A 22299-nucleotide genomic window follows, 5' to 3' on the forward strand; every position below is an offset into this window, starting at 1 on the left:
AGGAAAAGAGAGAGCGTCTCAGAGGCCAGCCTCGGTCAAGCAACAAAGCCACTCATGAGGAGAGCCTACTGGATCAGGATCCTGCCCCAAAGGGAAACCTGCAAGTCAGACCAGCGCACAACAGTACTTTCTCCTCCTGTGGTTTCCAGCAACTGGTATTCAGAAGCATTTGCTGTCTTCCAATGATGGAGAGGCCATTGTGGCTAATGGCGATCAATGGTCCTTTCATTCATGAATTGGTCTAGCCATCCCTGTCTCCTGTGGAAGCGAGTTCCACAGTTTAACTATGTGCTAATCGAAGAAGTCATTTCTTTTCTCAGTCCCGAATCTTCCAATCTTCACAGGATGTCCACGAGTTCTACCAGAAGCATTTTTACTCGATATTATAGTCCAAGACATTAATAGACAAGATGTCAAACTGTCCTTATATGCAACAACAGCGGCAAAAGTATTGTTAGCCCAGAAATGGAAGCAAGAAGAAATTCTGACAAAAGAAGAATGGCAGACAAAATTAATGGACTATGCAGAATTGGACAAATTGACAGGAAGGATTCGAAACCTGCGGGACCAGAGATTTACAGAAGATTGGAAGAAGTATATGAATTATTTAAAGAGCAACTGCAATCAACAAATTTCACTAGTAGGACTAGAAGAAGTTTTGTAAGGAGAAATATATGAAGTGTTACAAAGTAGAAAAAGATAGAGATATTGGTTATGAGTTTGAAATGTGAATAGGGAAAATAAGAAATGCATACTAAGAGATTAGATTGGAAAATTTTCAGATAGGACTGATGGAAGTAAAAAAAAATTGAATAAGATGTAAAAGTATGTTTATTTACTGTTGAAAATGATATGTTAAAAAACTAATTTAAAAAATTATATATAGGATGTCCACGAGTTCTAGCGTTAAAATCTAGTTAAAATCCCAGGTTCAAAGAAGAGGAATTTGGCAAACTGGCTTCGTAAACACAGAGGCTTGTATCATAACTGCTCGGAATCTCAGAGTGAGTCAGTTCATGCAATTGTAGGTTACTTGGGGAGATTATTAACACACTTCTACAACTCGTCCAGGATTTAACAGCAGCCTCGCTGGACCAGACCAAAGGTCCATCTCATTTAGCTTTGCCCAACCTGGTGCAATCTAACAGAACACATTTTTTTATGTTAATGTCTCTGACGTATGCGTTTCTTCCCACACTTTACCCTAGTCAATGTATCTCTGAGCACATTACTTGGTTGGAGAACCAGATTGCAAAATTCAGAGAAGCACGAATTTCAACAGATGGCTGAGTTTCGGTTCATGCATTGTTCCCGAAAGTGTGATTTCGGGAAGGTTTGCTTTTAACCTGGATAGCCCAGTTGGCTAGAGCAGGCATAGGCAAACTTGGCCCTCCAGATATTTTTGGGACTACAATTCCCATCATCCCTGACCCATGAGGGATCATGGGAGTTGTAGTCCCAAAACATCTGGAGGGCCGAGCTTGCCTATGCCTGGGCTAGAGTGTGGTGCTGATAATGCCAAGGTTGCAGGTTCGATCCCTGCATATTCCTGCACTGCAGAGAGTTGGACTGGATTATTCTCAGGGTCCCTGCCAACTCTACAATTCTATGATATGAGAAAGGAATCTAATTTCTGCCCCACCCCTTTCTCCAGGTGAGCCCCTGTGCAAAACACAAAAAGATCAACAGAAGCGTGGGTTACTGGGATTTGGAAATACTCCCAACCCCTTCATCTTGAGATCTGCAAGAGCTCTCAAGAGATGGATGGCAAGGGGACCCAAATGAGCCCTTGAGAACTCAAGCACTTTTTGCTCAATACTCTGTCAAAGAAAGTCATCTATTCAGCCAGAGGATGCATTCAGCTTTGGGGAGCATTGCATTTGCTTTTCTGATTATAAGGCAAGAGCTTCTATCTCATTTTCAAACTTTCGTTTCGCAGTGCGGTGCTTGTTGCGTCATGGAACTGCAGCTGTTGTAAAATCTTAATAAATATAATTTAAAACAACAACAAGTTTTAGCATAATCAAAAATTCAAATTAGATTTTACATTTTCAGTTAAACCCCCCCCCCAAACTTCTCTTTCTGGTTTATAGCATACAGTGGTACCTCGGTTACAGACGCTTCAGGTTCCAGACTCTTTTAACCCAGAAGTAGTACCTTGGGTTAAGAACTTTGCTTCAGGATGAGAACAGAAATCGTGTTCCGTCGGCGCGGCGGCAGCAGGAGGCCCCATTAGCTAAAGTGGTGCTCAGGTTAAGAACAGTTTCAGGTTAAGAACGGACCTCCGGAACGAATTAAGTACTTAACCCAAGGCACCACTGTATTTATTTCTTCTGCATATAATTTATATGCCTTATGTACTAAAATGAACATTGTACCTTGTTAGTCTATTCTTAACATTTTAACCTCATATTTCTATTTTCTATTTATATTTGTCCATTGTAAGTGTATTACTCGAATCCTGCAAGTGAGTTCATTTCAATGCATTTTTTCCGTAAATACATCATAAAAGGTTCTCAATCTTTTTTGAAGTCATGGTTGTCCTTATCTTTGAGTCCCTCATTTAGCTTCGCCATTTCAGCATATTCCATCAACTTTTCTTGCTATTGTTTTTCGTTGGTATTTCATCGCTTTTCCATCTTTGAGCTAATAAAATTCTAGCCGCTGTTGTCGCATACATAAATAGATTCTTCTTGTCTTTTGGTAAATCTTGACCTACAATACCTAATAAAAACGCTTCTGGTCTTTTTAGCAAAGGTTTTTTTAATTTCATTGTAAATCATATCCCAATAATTTCTAATTATTTTACAATTCCACCACATATGAAAAAGGTACCTTCCTTTTCTTTGTATTTTCAGCACTTGTTGGAACTTTTTCAACACATTTTTGCCATTTTCACCAGTGTAATATACCATCTATACATCATTTTCATATACAGTGGTACCTCGGGTTAAGTACTTAATTCGTTCCGGAGGTCCGTTCTTAATCTTCCATTTGTATATTGTGTCCTATATCTTGTGACTTTATCTGGAACTGCAGCTTTTTGACCAATAAGTCACACAGAATCACCCTCACATCAGTGGGCATGGTGTGATGTAATAAAGACCATCACTAGGCATTGATGCTAATCTTCTGCCCTTTGTGCTTCTGTTATAGGATTTTTCCTGATTTCCGAGAACTCTGGAGGAGGCCCTTCTCTTAATCCCACCACCCACACAGGTGCTCTTGCTGGGCACACAGAAAAGGGCCTTCTTGGTGGCTGCTCCCAGACTGTGAAACTCCCTCCCAGGAAAAGCTAGACTGGCTCCGTCCTTGTTCTCTTTCTGCCAGCAGGCAAAGGCTGTTTTATTCCCACAGGCCTTTGCGAACTGTCTTTTTTTCTTTTTCTTTCTAATGAAAGGACTTTTAAGAGTGCTGTGCTGTTTTTATTATCTCTATTTCAATAGATTTGTGTTATATACTGTTTAAACTCTATTCTAGTTTAATTACTTTTTAAAGATTACCTTTTATATGATTTTAGCTATTTGTATTTTATCTGTCTAGCTTTAATTTGTGTAAGATGCCTTGGGTCCTGGTCTGGGGCGAAAGGTGGGATGATGATGATGGTGCCAGGTTAATAATAATAGTCCCAGGTTACGAGGACTACGATGGATTTTTTTTCCCCCCTGGAATCAAGGAACACGGAAATGAGTGTTAAACATGCTATATATCACATTAGTTTTCCAGAAGTGGCTTTTATGCCGTGTGAAAGCTCAAGCACAATGTGGGAATTAGCAGTTAGGCAAACTCTGGGGAAATGGAATTAACAGCTACATGAATGAAGCTGGACATGACCCAGCTCATTAGAAAGCCTGTTTTCAACACTTAATAATAAATAATAATAATAATAATAAATGCTTTTCTGATTGGTGGAACCAACTGGCCGCCTTTTGCATAGAAGAATTTCTCCAAGGCTTTGATGGTTCTACGGGCAGCCAGGATGGTCATATTTAGGTGAGGTGACCAGCTAAGCCCATGCTGAAAAGTGATACCCAAATACTTGAATGCTGAACAATATTCAATAGAGTGGCCCTCAAAATTCCAGAAAGGCTTCCGAGTTTTCGTGCCAAAAGTAAGAATTTTGGTTTTGGCGAAATTGATTTTGAGGGAGTTGGTATCACAATAATAATAACAATAACAATAACAATAACAATAACAATAACAATAACAATAATAATAATAATAATAATAATAATACTATTAATTTATTATTTACACCCCGCCCATCTGGCTGGGTTTCCCTAGCCACTCTGGGTGGCTCCCAACAGAACTAAAAGCACAATAAAACATCAGACATTAAAAACTTCCCTAAACAGGGCTGCCTTCACGAAACAACTCTTGCGCCCAGCTGGGAACGCTGTGCAGGCTAAGGCTGTTATCCTATATAAGCATACTTGGGTGCATAAGCCCTTTTCAGCCCAGTTAAGACCAGTTTCTCAGGCTTAGGATCTGGCTTCCACAACAATGCAATGTGGAGTTGGGCAAATCTTGCTCCATTCAGCCTGCTGGATCAGGTTGCGAAACCAGTCCTGCAAGACGCTGCTGAAGTTTCACAGAAGGTTCTAATCTGAAGGTTGAGATCTTTCAAACAGTTGAACTACCAGAGATTATTTCCAAATAAACCTGTTGGTCCTGGGATGGAACCTTTTAATGCAAATTAAAGCCGGCTTGCAGACTTTACATGCTCAACCAAAAAAAATACAGCAGAGGTGACATCTCAGCATGCAGAACTACAGTTCCTACGATTCTTTAATCGCCAGGACTATCACTGCAGATGGTGACAGCAGCCACGAAATTAAAAGGCACCTGCATCTTGGGAGAAAAGCAATGACAAACCTAGACAGCATCTTAAAAAGTAGAGACATCACCTTGCCAACAAAGGTCCATATAGTTAAAGCTATGGTTTTCCCAGTAGTGATGTATGGAAGTGAAAGCTGGACCATAAAGAAGGCTGATCACTGAAGAATTGATGCTTTTGAATTCTGGTGCTGGAGGAGACTCTTGAGAGTCCCATGGACTGCAAGAAGATCAAACGCATCCATTCTTAAGGAAATCAGCCCTGAGTGCTCACTGGAAGGACAGATTGTGAAGCTGCGGCTCCAAGACTTTGGCCACCTCATGAGAAGAGAAGACTCCCTGGAAAAGACCCTGATGTTGGGAAAGATGGAGGGCACAAGGAGAAGGGGACGACAGAGGACGAGATGGTTGGATAGTGTTCTCGAAGCTACCAGCATGAGTTTGACCAAACTGCGGGAGGCAGTGGAAGACAGGAGTGCCTGGCATGCTCTGGTCCATGGGGTCACGAAGAGTCGGACACGACAAAACGACTAAACAACAACATTAAAGTGGTACAGTTGAGCTTTAAATATACAGCGTGAATGCGGCCTAGGTCTAGGGGTGAGGACCAGCTTCAAATCCCCGCCCACCGCTGGGCGACCTCAGGCCAATCGCTCTCAACCTAACCTTCTTTGCAAGGGTGTTGCAAGGAGGTGATGCATGAAATAAACACACTGACCGTTGGCAACAGCAATAGTTGATAACACAAAACAAGCTCTGGGGGCAAAGGGCAGCATATAAGTGTAAGAAGATAAAATAGTTTGACATGGGAGAGTGACAACCAGCGCTCAGTTCTAGGAAGGGCAAAGTCAGAAAATTGCTTGCAAGAAAATGATACAGTGCCCTGACCCATCTCTGCAAACAGAAGAATTAAGCCACCTTCCTCCAAACTGGTGCTGTTGAAATGCTACAACTCACATCACCCTCCACCAGCGCTGCCATGCATTTTAACAAACAAATAACATGTATTTCAAAAAGCAAAAGAAGATTCTTAAAAAACGGACAGACAAAACTAGTTTGCTTAGAATGGATTTCCAGTGAAAACCTGCTTTGCTTAGAATGGATTTCCAGTGAGTTCAACAGAACTTGCATGCCTAGGATCCCAAGATTAGTGATTCACAGTGGCTACTCAGAAGTAAGTCCTGCTGAATGCCATGGGGTCCTGTTCCGCATAAGTTAAGACTGCATGATTCTAAAACAGGACTACCCGGCTTCTGAAATGCTTTCTCTGGAGTAAGCCCCAACTAAGTTCAATGGGACTTGCTTCCTAAGAAATTAAGTTTTAAGGTAACAGGAGGCTGTTCCTGGGCAGCCACCTGACTGAATGCTTACTCGGGAGTAAGCCCTACAGACTTAAATAGGTATTTCTCCGCAGCAAATGCAGTTTCCGGGGATTGGATCCAATGTCAGCCCTACTCAGAGTAGACCTATTGAAGTGAATGGACATCACTAAGTTTCGTTCATTCCAACGGGTCTCCTTCAAATAGAACTTAGTTGAACCGCAACAGTTGTTTCCAGAACACGTTTACTCGGGAGTAAATCCCATTGAGTGGGGTTCTTACTCCCGAGTAAAAGCATGCTGAGGTTCGCAGCCCACGCACCTGGAGACGGCTTTCGTGAGCACCGGGTAGAGGCGCAGCAGGAGCAAGTAGCGCGCTAGCAGCTTCTGGGGCAGCGGCCCCGATTCGGGCTTGGAAAGCGCCGGAGACATCGCGCAGACGAGCCGGACGGAGGAGCAAAGAAAGAAGCGCTCCGGGAGGTCCACTGCGCATGCGCTTCAGCGGCTGCCACCGAGAAGCTGGGCTAGCCACGCCCATTCAGCGGTATCTGCCCCCGAAATGAGCCAATCAGAGGGGAGAGGGCGGGCATTACGACACAATAAGTGGGCGTGGCGTAGAAAGCAGGCGAAACAGTCACACACAAGAGTCCTAAACTTTTGCGCCTGGGAGGGGGCGGAGCTGGACGCGAATGTGGGCGGGACGGTTAGCTGAGGCGAAAAAAATTAGCCAATGAAAAGAGGGATAAGGAGCCGGGTGGTGTGCGTAGGGGAGGAGCTAGCCCTGCTTGTGAGGAGACTTTGACAGCAAGCGGGAAGGCGGAGCCACTTCTTTCTTTCTTTTCTCCTCAGGGTTGATTCCTCTTCTCCTACTGGCTGCGGGAGGATAGGGGCGGTCCCACTGGCGGAACCATGATTGGCGGCGGCTCTCGGATGACAGCGGGTCGCGCGCTTGTTTGCTCGCTCGCGGGAACGGGGAATCTCGCGCGGTTTCTGAGAGCGCGCGAAACTCAGTCTGGCAGGGATGGCGTATTGGAGAGGCGGCGGGCGGCGTCGCCGGTGGGGAACGGAGGCCCCCGCAGAAGGCGGCGAGGGAGAGGCGCCGCCGCGGTGAGGAAAGGGGGCGGAGGGGCCCCCTCAGAATATGTACAGAGTGTCATTTGGCAGGAATTGGGGCTTTTATGGGCGGGTGGGGAGCACCTGAGCATCTGCAGAGTGCGTTCGCCGCAAGTGCAGGGTTGCCCCTGAACTTGTGCAGAGTGCATTTCTCCCGAATCCGTTGGGGAAGGGATTGGCATTTGTGGATCCTCTGTGCATGTGCAGAGTGCATTCACGGTCACAGGAACCCGTATATACTCATAGTGTATTTCTTGGGAAAGGGATTGGCATTTGTGTAAGAACATGGAAAATAACTGCCCTGAGACCTCCGGGTACAGGGCGGTATATAAATTCAATTAATAATAATAATAAAATTAAATTCCCCAGAGTGACAGGGGAAACCTAGCCAGATGGGCAGGGTATAAATACAGTTTGTATTTTATTTTATTTTATTTACATCCCACATATCTGACTGGGTTTCCCAGCCACTCTGGGCGGCTCCCAACAGAATATTAAAAACACAATAAAACATCAAACTTTACAAACTTCCCTAAACAGGGCTGCCTTCAAATGTCTTCTAAAAGTCAGATAGTTGTTTATTTCTGATAGTTGTTTATTTCAGATAGTTGACATCTGATGGGAGGGCGTTTCACAGGGTGGGCACCACTACCGAGAAGGCCCTCTGCCTGGTTCCCTGTAACCTCATAATAATAATAATCTGGGTATATGAACCTGAAAATGTATCCCAGATTGGATCTCCTTAACTACTAGAAGGAGCTATAGGCCAGAACCTTTTCCATAGTGCCTCACTCCCATCAATCCCAAGTGGGATCAGACAAGCCCCATTGCACGCTAATTTAATTAATTTCTGTATATTATTATTATATTTCTATACTGCCCTTCATCCGATGATCCCAGAGTGGTTTTCAATATAAAAACACAAAGATGCATAACGTAGTAACAAAACAAACCAATAAACCCCCACATACAGTTTAAAGGGCCATATACTGTATTATTTAATTAGCCAAAGGCCTAGGAGAACAGGAATGTTTTTATCTTAAACAAGATTTTTATGGGCTTTGGGAATAATTAAAATATGCAAGGTGGGCGTTATTTTTAAGCTCCCCCCCCCCCGTTTATTTTGTAGTATGTTACTGTATAACTTGGTTAGAAATGGATATTTTAAATGTTTAATTATTTGCTGTATTTTTAGTGGGTTTGTGCTGTATATGGCTGCAAACTGCCTTGGAAGGCATTTTTGCCTAAAAAGTGGTTTTAAAAGTCTATTAACTAAGTAAAATAATGTCAAAGAGCACCTGCCATTTTTGTCAACAAATGAAGGCGTCTCGGATGCCTGCAAAAGGTTTTTCCTATAGTACCTAGAGCTGAAGTAAACACCAGCCTGTAAAATAAACACACACAAAAGTGTGTACAGAGAACATGTACAGATTGAATTTCCCTCACCCTTGAAATTTTTCGGCTCTTGGTCCTACAACCTGTTTTTTGTTGCCATGGGTGATCAGTTTTTATTTTTCATTAAATGCATTTTGTGTCTTGCTTTATCTGAAAAAGCTCAGAACAGCTTGTGAAAATCAGTAATAAGGTAAATTAAGTAAGCGTGAGTAATTCCCACGCCAATTTTACATTATAAAATACAGTTATTTACGCTAGTTGGAGAATAAAATATTTTTATCTCCAACCACTAGTAAATCTATTTGCTTCTAGCTTATGGGGTATTCAAACATATTTTTGCAGCCTTTAGGACTAGAAGCCTGTTTTTCCTTTTTTTATTTGAAAGTTGAGTCATGGGGAACCCACTTATGTCCCTGGCTACAACCACTTCGGTAAGCTGTGTAGCAAAAGTTTTTTTTCTTTTCACTGTTCTTAGTGTTTGCTCCAGCTTCTGTTTTATGTGGTGCTGATGTTTCTTCCCTTCTCTTGCCACAGGGATGATAGCGCCTCGTTTTCTGCCCTCAAGCGTTTGGAGCGCACCCAGTGGACTGACAAGATCGATGCACAATTCGGGTTTGAGAGGATGAAAGAACCAGGCGAAAGGACAGGATGGTTGATCAACATGCACCCTGTGGGTACCGGCACGTTTTCCTTTGGCATCTCATGTGTAAAGCTCATACGTGATTGTTTTGCTAAAGAGCCTGTGTGCAGCAGCAGCAGCAGCAGCTAGAGTATTGGGCTAGGACCTGAGAGACCAGGGTTCAAATGCCCTCTCGGCTGTTCTGATGATAAAAGGGGACAGGGAGAGCCATAGATGCCACCTTGAGTTCCTTGTAAGAAATGAAATGGCAATAGCATGCTTAAATTAGTTTATTTCTGTGGTTGCCATGGAGGGAGGTGTGAGAAATTGAGTTAAGAGCAGGCCATTCCAAAGACGGCGTCATTGGAAGGTTCAGTATGGAGAATGAATGTTGTCTGCAGTTGGCTAAGATAGGGACAGAAAATGACATTTGATTTTACTGCCCCAGTTGAAAAATCTACTAATAAGGTTCATTGCACGACTATGCTTAGCCCCACTCACTTGTCCTGTCGGGGTGACATCACAGTAATACACTGTATGATGCAACAAACCCCAGATTGCCCTTAATGTTACTCAAGAATTTCTCAATGTCAACCTAAACAGCCTGGAGCCTTCATTTCACCACACAGGCAGCTTAGTACTTCACACAATTAAAGTTTTATACGGCTTATCCGTGGTTACTTTTCCTCCATTCTTTCCAGGCGTGGCCCGCAATTTAAAGCTTCATGTCTGAGCACCCTTTTTCCCCCTCCAGACTTTCCCCCATGAAAACTCGCTCTTTAAAGCTCAATCAGAGCAAATGTTAAATTCATGGAAAACGTGAATTGATGTTTCCTCTGATTGAACTTTAAAGAGTGGGTTTTCGCAGGGAAAGTTCAGGGCAAATGAAAACACTTAGACATAGAGCGGAGCAAAAGGTAAGTGTGAATAAACTCATGGCTGATGTAACTCTTCGCTTAAATTGAGTCCTGAGACGATATAAAGGGACAACAACATGAAATTAAAATAAAATTATCTTTTTCAAGAAACGATGTGATTCCAGGACACTGAGAATCCTGCTCCAAGGTGAAACATTGCTATTATTGGTAGTCGCAGATTAGTACAAATAAGGAGTCAGACAACAATATAGACGTAAAATGAAGATTCCTATGTTGAGGAAATGGCATTGTCTGTCTGTTTGATTGATCTTGCTGCCCTTGTCTGATTTAGACGGAGGTGTTAGATGAGGATAAACGTTTGGTCAGCGCTGTGGATTACTATTTCATTCAGGAGGACGGAAGCAGGTTTAAGGTGAGTCCAACAGAGCAGTGTGAGACCAATTAATGGCAGACCAATTAAGAGCCTACTGGAAATTTGAGGAGGGAGCAGGGTGGGGAGGTGGTGGGACATTTTAACGTACGCCAAATCAAGCTTCTTGCCTCCCTATCAATGTGGGCGTCTGCAGAGCAGTGGTTTTCATACTATGTCTTCGTGAGCCCAGAACCCAGAGAGTGATCTAATTTGGCCTATTTATTTAACTTCTATTCGTAAACAAAGCTAAGCTGTCAACTGAGCCTGATGTGGTACTTACAATTCATTGTTGCTACTGAACTTTAAAAATTGAAAATCTTCCACAGAAAAGTTAAGCACCAGAAAACTTTTCAGTACATTTTCCTCCCTGCTTTCGTAATGTATGGTTGCATGGGGCTCACAATTTTTTGTTTGTTTCCTAGGTGGCACTGCCCTATAGGCCATACTTCTACATTGCAACCCAAAAGGTTAGTATAGACATCCCAGAGACTTGTACCTGAAATTGCAATCCTTGAATGAACCCTTCCACCATTTGAAATGCTTAAGCTGTAAGCATGCCATACAAGGAAGGATGAGGCAGGCTAAAAAGCTCTGATTTCATGGCCACTATGCTTGGTTTGTGATTTAACACTGAAGGGGTTCCTTGGAAATGAAGGGCTCTCAATGAGGAGCTTAGCTGCTAGTGAGCCTCTGAGCCCAATTCAAGGGCTCATACTAGCATATAAGGTCCTAAATGGGTTGGGACCCAAATACCTAAAAATATCCCAATATCAACCATCTTGTTGGGCAGGTGAGGCCTTGTTGCTGGTGCCATCACCGGGGGCTGCCTAGCTGGCGTTAACACATCACAGGGCTTAACACATGACTTCTGAATAAGTTGCAGTATTGGGGGCTTTTCAGTTTAGAAAAAGGGGGTCGCATTGATAGAGGCGTTTAAGGCGGTGCGGAGGGACTGGAAGTTTCCCTCTTGGGGAAACAGCGGGGTCACGTCCAAGGAACGTCAGAAGAGACGCATCCAAGGACTTCTCGGTGGTAGTTCCCCATTTGAGGAATGCCCTTCCTGCTGAAGTGTGTTTGCTTCCCTTGTTGTAGACGTCCAGGAGGAGATTAAAAACATCCATGTCCTGTCTCCCCCCCCCCCCCGGCATTTGATGGCTGACATGCACTGTTCCTGGCAGCCCTAAGATAACTGGCTGATAGCATGTTTTTAAACTGTAAAAAATAAATAAATAAAGACTATGGATGTGTTTGCTCTTTTAGGAGGACTGCTAGGGTATAAATGAAATAAGTAATAATAATCAGCAATGGGTGTCTTCTCTGAAGCTTGCCTAGCACTACTGCAATGTCCAATTTCAGGAGATTGTTGGACACATTTTAGTTGCATTCTCAGATCAACAGGGAGGCCCAGCAAGGCAAAGCTTCCCACTTGATTTGAGTGGACCCCTTCCATTGGCCTAAATTCCTCCACAGTGTACAAGGCTGACCTTTGACACCTGGTAGACAGATATAGGATCCCCTCCAGTCTTCTAGCTGTGAATTGTTTTAATTGATTCTGATGCTGTAATTCTGGGACCTTATGGTGAAGGTAGGGTAAAAAAATCCAGCTTATAACAATTGTTTAAACTATACTACGTGGCAACTGTTCCCTGAGGATAGAGCGTGCGGAAATAATTATGATTGTGTGGGGTTTGGGCCTGTGGCCTCTCTTCTTAGCATCGCTGATGCCTGGTTGTCTCTTCAGGGTTGTGACCGAGAAGTGTCGTCTTTCCTTTCCAAGAAGTTCCAGGGCAAAATAGCAAAACTGGACACTGTACCCAAAGAGGACTTGGACCTGGTGAGAAATGCCTTTGCTGATACGGCTGTAAATGTTTTAGTTGCCCAAGCATTTAGGAAAGGAGGGGTGAACTGATGGAGTATGCGGAGATGGCAAAACTGACGGGGAAGATCCGAAACCAGGAAGATGCAAGCATTTTCTAAAGACTGGAGTAAATACGTAATTTATTGAAATATGTAATTTACCCCTGTAAACAGGGATGTAATGACACTTGTAATGTGGAATTATTTATGATAATTGTGGTTATATAACAAATGGATACATGGAACCCATGGAGAGAGGGAAGGAGGTCTGAAGGTTCATAAGAACCTTGTATTTTAATGTTTGAAACGGTTATGTTTTATACGTATAAAATTATTAAAAACTCAAAAAAAAATTATTGGGGGGGGGGAGGAGAGGAGGGGTGAAGGGGTTCCAAAAATCGGTGGTCTACAAGCTTCCCCTTTCTAAGTGTGACTCCAACATTGTGCTGACATCGTTCAGCACCAGGCAAATAGTTTTTCGTTTCCCCCTTTTTTCTTTGCTATTTGTACATCACCTTGAAATTTGTGTGTATGTAAGACAATTAATTGGGACGCGGGTGGCGCTGTGGGTAAAAGCCTCAGTGCCTAGGACTTGCCGATCGAAAGGTTGGCGGTTCGAATTCCCGCGGCGGGGTGCGCTCCCGTTGCTCGGTCCCAGCATCTGCCAACCTAACAGTTCGAAAGCACCCCCGGGTGCAAGTAGATAAATAGGAACTGCTTACTCGCGGGAAGGTAAACGGCGTTTCCGTGTGCTGCGCTGGCTCGCCAGATGCAGCTTTGTCATGCTGGCCACGTGACCCGGAAGTGTCTCCGGACAGCGCTGGCCCCCGGCCTCTTAAGTGAGATGGGCACGCAACCCTAGAGTCGGACACGACTGGCCCATACGGGCAGGGGTACCTTTACCTTTAAGACAATTAGTTAATGGTAATCACCCCTCTAGTCTTCAGTTGGCATTATTTTGCTTCATCTTTACTTCCTCCCCCCACTAGTCCACACACATCTCTTAAATGAATTCTTCTTTAAAGCTTGCCTTCTTTTAATGCTCTCTCTCTTTTCCTTTCAGCCAAATCACCTGGTCGGCCTGAAGCGGACCTACCTCAAGCTTTCTTTCAACACGGTGGATGACCTGGTAAAGGTGCGCAAGGAGATCACACCTGCTGTGAAGAAAAACAGGGAACGGGACCAAGCGATGGACACTTACACCACTATGCTGACCAGGTAGAGGAGCTGCCTTAGGCCCACTGTCATTCCCATTTGGACTGAGTCAAAAAGACCCATTTGAGCTGTCTTGCGGTGATGGAGAACCTCCATACTGTGGGCCAGATTGTGCCCACCAGGTCTCCCCATTTGGCCCGCCAAACTGCTTTGGCCAAAGCACAGCCACATGCCTTACACCTGAGGTCCTATATGACATCAGTAATGGAGCGGATAAAGACATGCCTGGTCCAAAAGGGGCTTTGCAGGCACTGCTGATCACTGGGGCTTCTAAAGTGTTGTGCCTTTGCTGGCATGGTTTGACTTAAATGCATGGGTAAATGCAGGTAGACTGAGCTTCCCAGTTAATTTTGCCATTTCAGCATAATCCATCAACTTGGTTTGCCATTCTTCTCTAGTCAGGGTTGTTTCTTCCTTCCATCTCTGGGCTACGGACAGATGCAGTTCCCTATCCCTGCTCTATTGCTTCCTCCTCACAGAGTTTCTGGCTTATTAGAAATGAGGTGTGTGTGTTTGGACTTGCAAGGGATTATCCTGGTGCAACCCAGACAGGTGATCTGCTGCCCTAGTTACTAGTCCATGAGCTGGGAGTGTCCCCAGCAAGCCTCAAACATTTCTTCCAAGCTCTGCCCAGACTCGTTGCTGCCAAGCCAATAGGGCTGCTTTCCTCTGATGATCTCTCATCCTTCGGCTCTCCCATCAAGCAAGCCACAAAGCTTACAGAGCCAAACATCTGGAGGCTCCATAAAGAAGATTTCTGCATCCAAGTGGGAGACTGGAAGAACCAGATCATGGGCCTTAAATGTGGTTTATGCACATTTCTGAGTGATGGGGAAAGAAGCCCCAGAGAGTCGGCTCCTGCACTGCTGCAACTATCAATAGTAGTAATCATCATCATAATTATACCGCTGATATGCCAAAATGGCTTCTAAGCTATTTACAGTTGCAGAACAATACTTCACTTGCCTGTCAATCCTGTGTGCAGGTAGTCCTAATAATCTAAACCAGCTCCTTCTCCTTTGCAGTGCCCTTGTTGGGAACAGCCTGTCCAGCAAGGAGGAGGCTCCCTCCAAGAAGACCGCTGACCAGATGGACAACATAGTGGACATGCGGGAGTACGATGTCCCCTACCACATCCGCCTGTCGATTGATCTGAAGATCCACGTGGTGAGTGGCAACTAGGGGAGACCTGCCTTCTTTCCTACCTTGATTCCCGAACAGCTAGATACAAAAGCATTGTGCCAAAAGTTCTAAAAATGCATTTCCAGATTTTTAATTGTGGCGGGTAGGGGTTGAGCCTTTGCTACTGGCCGTGGACCCTACCTTGGCGTGACTCTCCCGGTCCCTCTCCTCCCATGACAGGCTCACTGGTACAATGTCCGCTACCGAGGCAGCAGCTTCCCTCCTGAAATCACCCGCCGAGACGACCTGGTTGAACGGCCAGTGAGTATTCCTGTGGGGCAGAGCTCCTGTCTCAGCACCTGTGTGTGTGTGTTTCCTTCAATTGCCAGCTTTGTTTTGGTTTTTTATGCTGCATCTGTCACCAATAGCCAAATGTCTTCAGGATTCCTGGGTGCTGTGTGAGTCTACAGCCTGGGTGGGGAACCTGAGGCCTAGGGCTGTAATGAGGCCCTCCCTAGTTTATCTGTTTTGCCCCTCAGGACTCTCCATGGGCCACACCTCTGGCCCTACCCGCTGTTAGCATTTGGCCCTCAGAAAGTTACCCACAAAGGCATGTGGCCCTCAAGCTGGAAAAAACTGCCAGTCCCGGGCTCTTCTTCTTTGGCAATCACTCGTAGCCGAGTAAGATTGTCTTCCATAAACACGGTCTTAACAGCGAGTCCTCAAGTGACTCTGGAGGCCAATTCTGGATCCACACGTCCTTCCACAGTGGGGAGGGACATAGGTTTCTGGGCAGGAGTTGATCACAGTGAGGGTTTGCCAAGCGTGCCTTCCTCCTGGTTCGTTTCTTCCTTTCGTCCTGAGTTTGAGCGTCTTCAAAGTCTATTACACCTTTGATAAAGGCTGTTCTCCAACTGGAGCACTCACAGGCCAGTGTTTCCCAATTTTCAGTGTTTATACTACATTTTTTTAGATTTGCCTTGAGAGAGTCTTTAAACCTCTTTTGTTGACCACCAGCATTACATTTTCCATTTTTAAGTTTGGAATAGAGTAGTTGCTTTGGAAGACGATAATCAGGCATCCGAACAACATGACCAGTCCAACGAAGTTGATGTTGAAGAATCATTGCTTCGACACTGGTGGTCTTTGCTTCTTCCAGTATACTGGCATTAGTTCGTCTGTCTTCCCAAGTGATATGTAAAAAATTTCAGAGACACCGTTGATGGAATCTTTCAAGGAGTTGGCGATGGGGTTGATAAGTGGTCCAGGCTCTACAGCATCCCAAAGCCTGTGGGCCCAAATGTCTCTAGCGCCTCTAGCATGGGCCAGGTGCACTTGCAGGAAGTGGATTTTGCAGATCAAGGGTGGAGAACCTGTGGCCTTCCAGCTGCTTATTGGACTACAACTCCCATTATCCCTCTTGGCCACGCTAGCTAAGGATGATGGAAGCTGGAGTCCAACAAGATCTGGAGGGCCAGAGGTTCCTGCATCCGTCTTGTTGATGAAGAGATGTTATTGATGTATTGCCCTGAGTGGAGCCCAGCATCTGGTAGTGACTTGGAAATTCCAATTCTTCCTAGGATCCTGTCGTCCTGGCCTTTGACATCGAGACCACCAAACTCCCTTTAAAGTTTCCTGATGCAGAAACGGACCAGATCATGATGATCTCCTACATGATTGATGGCCAGGTAAATCAGGGCAGCTGCCTCAATGACTAGTGAGGTTGCAGAACAAGCCAGAATAAATACTCCCCTTAAGCCATAGAAATGGAAGAGTTTGGAACAGCAGGCGGCCCTGAACTTCTGGCTCCCAATTGAAGCATAGAACAGGAGGTGGATTGGGTAGGTGCTTGTGGTGGGGTGGAGAGAGAGTCTACCCTGGGTTTTGTTTTCATAGTAAGGATTTCCTACTCTGTAACATCTTAGTGAGAACTGATAAGGTAACGTCGGTTTACTCTTTGTTCCTTCAGTTAAGCAAAATTTCCCTTTCGCTTCTTTCTTCCCAGGGTTACTTGATCACAAACAGAGAGATCGTTTCAGAGGATATTGAAGATTTTGAGTTTACTCCCAAACCGGAGTATGAGGGGCCTTTCTGTGTCTTTAATGAACCAGATGAGGTAGGTAGGCTTAATTTTGAAGGCCAGTTTCCCCTTAAAATCACAATACAGTGAAATCGCGGAATTCCATTGGAGTCGGAGGGTTTTGGCCACACGTTGCAGGTCCCGTTTGTTACCTTTAGCGACATGAGTGTGTTCTGCATAGCCTTCGTTTTGCTTGTAAGCCTGAAGGCAAAGACTATCTTGTTTTGTGTGTAAACCACTCAGGGAGCCCTTTTCTTCTTCTTTTGGCAGAAGAGCAGGGTACACAAATGCTGTAAATAAATATAGAAAAGGGGGGTTCTATATATACTGCTCCCTGGTCTCCCCATCCCATTAATTTACCCTCTCCGATCACCAGACTACATAATTTGGAAATTTGAACAAACCACCATGCAGATAAATGCACCTTTCCCAATGGTTGCAGAATGTGAGAGGTGGTGTTTGGTGGACACACATGGTACCTTTGGTTTCCTGGCAGAAAAGCTGGTCATCATAAGAACCTAGCAGGAGAGGGGATTATTGGTTTGTTGTTCATATTTTTACTAGGTATTTTGTGATTTTTATATTGTAATTTTATGTTGTGAACTGCCCTATGAGTTACAGACGAAGGGAAGTGTGCGCATCTGTCAGGGGTTCAGGAGCAGAGGCAAGAGCAAGGGAGGAAACAGAGAGCGAAGGGGAGGAGGCAGAAGAAAAGATGAGTGATGACGACGACCCGAGATCTCCGAGCCTTTCCAGTGAATCAGAAGATTCACAGAAAGGAGCACCAGTGGCCAGGGCAAGGGGGGAGTCTAGGGGGGCACCCCAGGAAGATAGAGCCAGAGGGGACTCAGAGGAGAGCAGTTGGAAATCGGGACCAGCGTCACCGCCAGAGAGCAGGGAAGAGGAAGGGGGCCAGGGAGCAAGCGCTGGCAGCTCACAACAGGAGGGAGGGCATGAGTCAGGAGTGGCCACACCTCCATCGGGGAGCGAAGAAACGGTCAGACGGAAAGTGGAAGGTTGGGCGCGCGCGCCAAGTTCAAATGCACAGGAAAGTGACGCAGTAGGCAGCCCTGAAAGAGAGCCAGGTCCTAAAGCCCGGCGCAAGGAGACAGGGGGGTCCGGGGGGTCAGCGTCAGAAGAATCCAGGAAGGAAGAGACCCCGGGGGGCAGAGGGACCCAGAGGAGAACAGTCAGGCGGAAAAGGTGGAGCAGGGCTAGGATATTAAGTTGGTGCACAAGGGGCGGAGACTCAGACGGAGCTTCGCCGATCTAGCCACTAGACGTAGAGTTGCACGCAGCAGCTTGAGAATGGAAACTGTAATTCAATAAAGACTTTTACTTAATGATCGCTGGCTAGCGTGATCCTCTGTGAGCTAGGATCTTGAAGCAGCTCTGACAGTAAGCTCCGTCTCATAATTGTGGGCATCTACAGCCTCGAGGAGAGGAGAGAAGCAGGTACCTACTAGCGAGCTCACGAACGGCAGCCGACATGACGGCTGAGCAGCAGATAGCGGAACTCAGAGAAGCAGTGTCACAACTGAATGCCGAGGCTCTCGCATCCAGGAAGAGAGAGGAGGAGGCAGCTGCCGCCTGCAGGGATCTCCAGGTCAGGTTGGACATGCTTACGAAGCAAGGGCAACTGACACCCAGACAGGAGGGAATTGGGTTGGCGAGACGAACAGGCGGTCTGGTCTCTCACTTCGATGGGAACCTGCAACAGTACCCCAACTTTAGAGCAGACGTAATGTGCGCACTGCAACTGCTGAATAAAGACTTTAGAGATGAGCAAGAGAAAGTGGGATTCATCATGTCCCATTTGCATGGGGATGCTAAAGCATGGCTGCGCAATTTGTGGAGGGATAATGATCCGGCGCTCCAAAATGCGGATGCCTTTATTAAAGCGATGGATGGATGTTTTTTATCAAGCATTGACGTGGATCTTGCTCGGCAGCAGATACATGGACTGAAGCAAGGGAGGGCCAGCGTAAGGCAGTACCATGCCCGCTTTTTCGCTTTGGTCAGTGCCCTGGAATGGGACAGAGATTCGGCCCCTGTAAGAGACCTGTTTTGGGAGGGATTGCATGGCTCTGTTAAAGATGAAATTGCGAGGGGGGAGAGACCCCGGACCACGCAGGAGATCGTTCAGAGGGCGCTGGCGGTGGGGGTGCGGCTGGAAGAACGTCCGTGGAGCAGGGACGAAGGGCGTGGAGGGCGTGAACCAGCCAGGGGCTCCTCCTTCCTTCCCAGAGAAGCAGCGCGTGCGCAATCCACGCCTCCGTCTGGAGGAGGGACAGAACCTATGGAGGTTGGAAGTGCAAGGGCTCAGTCAGCAGCCAGAGCCCTAGCGCCGACAACAGTGATGGTGAAGCCTCCTAGAGGGAACAGGAAGTGTTACATCTGCGAGGAGCCAGGGCATATGGCGAAAGAGTGTCCCCGGAGGCTCCGCAAGCACACTGCAGCCTCAGCAATGGTAACTGCAGCAACGCAGCACGGAGAACCACAGCAGGGAAACGACGCAGTCTGGCTGGAGGAAGAGGCACTGGGGCCCAGCCAGACGTGTCAGTCCCCAGAGATTTTACAGCCCGTGAACCCCCTCCCGCCCAAACCAGTAGTGAGGCTCACCGCATCGCTCCAGCTGCCCAATGGAATCACCATGGACGTGCCAATCACCATTGACTCAGGAAGCAGTGCGGACTTTATAGGGCAAGACTTTGTCGACCGGCACGCTATACAGTTGCTGCCGGCCACGCTGCCCCTGCAGGTTGTCACGGTGGATGGCAGGGAGCTGCTCGGGGGGCAAGTGGTGAAGCAGACGCCACCAATGGTGATGCGACTTGGGAATCACAGGGAAATCATCAGCTTCAACGTCACTCAACTATCGGACACACCCATTGTATTGGGCATGAGTTGGCTGGACAAGCACAGCCCAACGCTGGCGTGGTACCAGAGGCAGCTGACCTTCGGCTCTTCCTTTTGTGCTGAACACTGCATCGTGCCCCGGCAGGAAGGAGAGGAAGAGGAGACACAGCTGCTGCTAGGCACGCTGCAAGCGATTCCCCACAAGTACGCAGAATTTTTGGAGGTTTTCTGCGAGAAGGAGGCAGACAGGCTACCCCCTCACAGACCATATGACTGCAAAATTGACCTGCTGCCGGGGGCGGCGCTGCCTAAAGGGAAGCTGTATTCCATGTCTGAGGACGAACTGCAAGAACTCAAGGAGTTCATAGATCATAATTTGGAGCGCGGTTTCATCCGGGAGTCCAAGGCAGCGGGGGGCAGTCCTGTATTCTTTGTTAAGAAGCGGGACACGCCCCAAAAAAGACTTGTCGTGGACTATCGCATCTTAAACAGTGTGACCAAGCCATCGGACTTCCCCATGCCCCGGATCGACGACCTCCTCGCTAAGGTACGGAAGGGCAGCGTGTTCACCAAGTTAGACCTGCGAGGGGCGTACAACCTCATTCGCATGCGGGAAGGAGATGAGTGGAAGACAGCCATGTTCACGCCACTGGGCACCTACGAATATAGAGTTATGCCTTTTGGATTGCAAAATGGCTCCCACGTTTTTCAAGCATTCATGCATCACGTGCTGGCGGGACTTCTCTACAAGACGTGCGTCTGTTTCTTAGATGACATCCTGATCTTTTCGGAATCGCAGCAGGAGCATGACAGACACGTCAAGGAAGTGCTGAGCAGGCTAAAGCAGCATAGGCTCTACGCCAAGCTGGAGAAGTGCCAATTCGACGTGACTGAGGTGGATTTTCTGGGCTACAAGTTGTCTGACAAGGGGCTCGCCATGGACAGCGCCAAGGTGCGAGCGGTGTTGGATTGGAAAAGCCCACGCAACCGGAAGGAGGTCCAACGGTTTGTCGGCTTTGCGAACTTCTATCGCAAGTTTATCAAAGGCTTCGCTATGCAGACAGCGGCCATCACGGACACGCTTAGCTCCAAGAAAAAGAGGTTCATCTGGACAGAGCAGGCGGAGCAGTCCTTTCAGGCACTCAAGCGTCTCTTCGCGTCGGAAGAGCAGCTGCTGCATGTCGATCCCAGCAGGCCGATGAGGGTCGAGACAGACGCCTCGGACAGAGCCGTGGGGGCAGTCCTGCTGCAGAAAGACCCGCAGGGGGTTTGGCGGCCGGGAGCGTTTTACTCCAGGAAGCTCAGCAAGTCCGAGCAGAACTACACCATCTGGGACAGGGAGTTGCTGGCCATTCATGCAGCGTTCAAAGCCTGGAGGCACTTCCTGATCGGCGCCAAGCACACGGTGCAGGTTTGCACGGACCACAAGAATCTGGAGCACTGGCGCACGGCACAGTTCCTGAACCAGAGGCAGATACGTTGGGCTGAGTTCTTTGCGAACTTCGACTTCCGAATAGAGTATGTCCCGGGGGACACCAACATCATGGCGGACGCTCTCTCCCGTAAGCCACAGTATCTGGAGGACGCAACGCCAGCGGCCGCCATGCACATCTTCGCACCAACAGTGTGGGCGTGCGCCGCGGCAACCGTGGACCTGGAGGCGGTGCGACGAGCGTTGCAGGATGACTCCTTCGCGCAAGCAAAGATGGCAGAGGTGCAAAGGGGCACGGCAGCGACCGACGGGTTCCAGCTGAGAGATGGATTGCTCATCCGTAAAGGGGCCATCTACGTGCCGGGAGACGAACTTCGCGCCAAGGTGCTGCAGCAGCTGCACGACGCGCCCACTGCCGGGCACTTTGGCAAGGAGAAGACGGTGGAATTAGTCGCCAGGGATTTCTGGTGGCCCGGAATGAGGGGAGGTCGCGGACTACGTGGCGAGGTGTGACACCTGCCAGAGGGCCAAGCCAGTGCACAGACCGCCGGCCGGACTGTTGGAACCGCTGCAAACTCCGGTCAAACCATGGGAGAGGGTGGCCCTGGACTTTGTCACGGATCTGCCCAGCTCGAGGGGCAAGACGGCAGTGCTGGTGGTGGTGGACTTGTTTTCCAAGATGGCACATTTCATTCCGTGCGCTAAGGTGGCCACGGCGGAGCAAACCGCCAAACTGTTCATAGACCACGTGTTCAAGGTTCACGGTCTGCCACGGTCTATTCTGTCCGACCGGGGGCGGCAGTTCATCTCGAATTTCTGGCAGAAGCTGATGGGCTTCCTGAACGTCAAGATCAACCTGGCGTCGGCGAGACACCCGCAGACCAACGGGCAAGCGGAGCGGGTCAATGCCATCATGCAGCAGTACCTGAGATGTTATGCGAATCAACAGCCTGCGACGTGGGTGGATTACCTGCCGCTCGCCGAGTTCGCCTACAACAACACGAAGCACGTGTCCACGGGGGTCACGCCATTCTTCGCCAACAACGGGAGGCACCCCAGAACCTTCCCGGGACTGGAAAGAATGGGGGAGGGGGAGCCGCAGACAGCAGATGCGTTCGCGTCGGAGTTGCAGGAAGTCCACAATCAGCTGCGGCGGCACCTGG

The 22299-nt window shown here is 47.3% G+C and overlaps 2 protein-coding genes across 3 annotated transcripts in view; one reads left to right on the plus strand and one right to left on the minus strand.

The window, feature by feature from the left end:
* The window catches only part of PXMP2 (peroxisomal membrane protein 2), an 11375-nt gene extending 4712 nt beyond the window's left edge, over positions 1-6663 (minus strand). Inside the window, exon 1 of the mRNA XM_081174311.1 lies at positions 6438-6663. Coding sequence (XP_081030437.1) covers positions 6438-6586 — 149 coding nt within the window. The 5' untranslated portion in view covers positions 6587-6663. The remainder of the gene's footprint in view (positions 1-6437) is intronic.
* The window catches only part of POLE (DNA polymerase epsilon, catalytic subunit), an 80941-nt gene that overhangs the window by 16520 nt on the left and 42122 nt on the right, over positions 1-22299 (plus strand). The window contains exons 3-12 of one of the 2 annotated variants that reach the window (XM_081174614.1): positions 7004-7261; positions 9197-9332; positions 10491-10571; positions 10994-11038; positions 12313-12405; positions 13492-13646; positions 14669-14810; positions 15006-15086; positions 16346-16453; positions 16771-16881. In XM_081174614.1, coding sequence (XP_081030740.1) covers positions 7176-7261; positions 9197-9332; positions 10491-10571; positions 10994-11038; positions 12313-12405; positions 13492-13646; positions 14669-14810; positions 15006-15086; positions 16346-16453; positions 16771-16881 — 1038 coding nt within the window. In that variant the 5' untranslated portion in view covers positions 7004-7175. Of the gene's footprint in view, positions 1-7003; positions 7262-9196; positions 9333-9909; positions 10199-10490; positions 10572-10993; positions 11039-12312; positions 12406-13491; positions 13647-14668; positions 14811-15005; positions 15087-16345; positions 16454-16770; positions 16882-22299 lie in introns of those variants that run through there. The other variant, XM_081174615.1, reaches the window with a different exon arrangement.

The sequence above is a fragment of the Podarcis bocagei genome (assembly GCF_964188305.1).
Source record: "Podarcis bocagei genome assembly, chromosome: 16".
In the NCBI taxonomy this organism is placed as follows: Eukaryota; Metazoa; Chordata; class Lepidosauria; order Squamata; family Lacertidae; genus Podarcis; species Podarcis bocagei.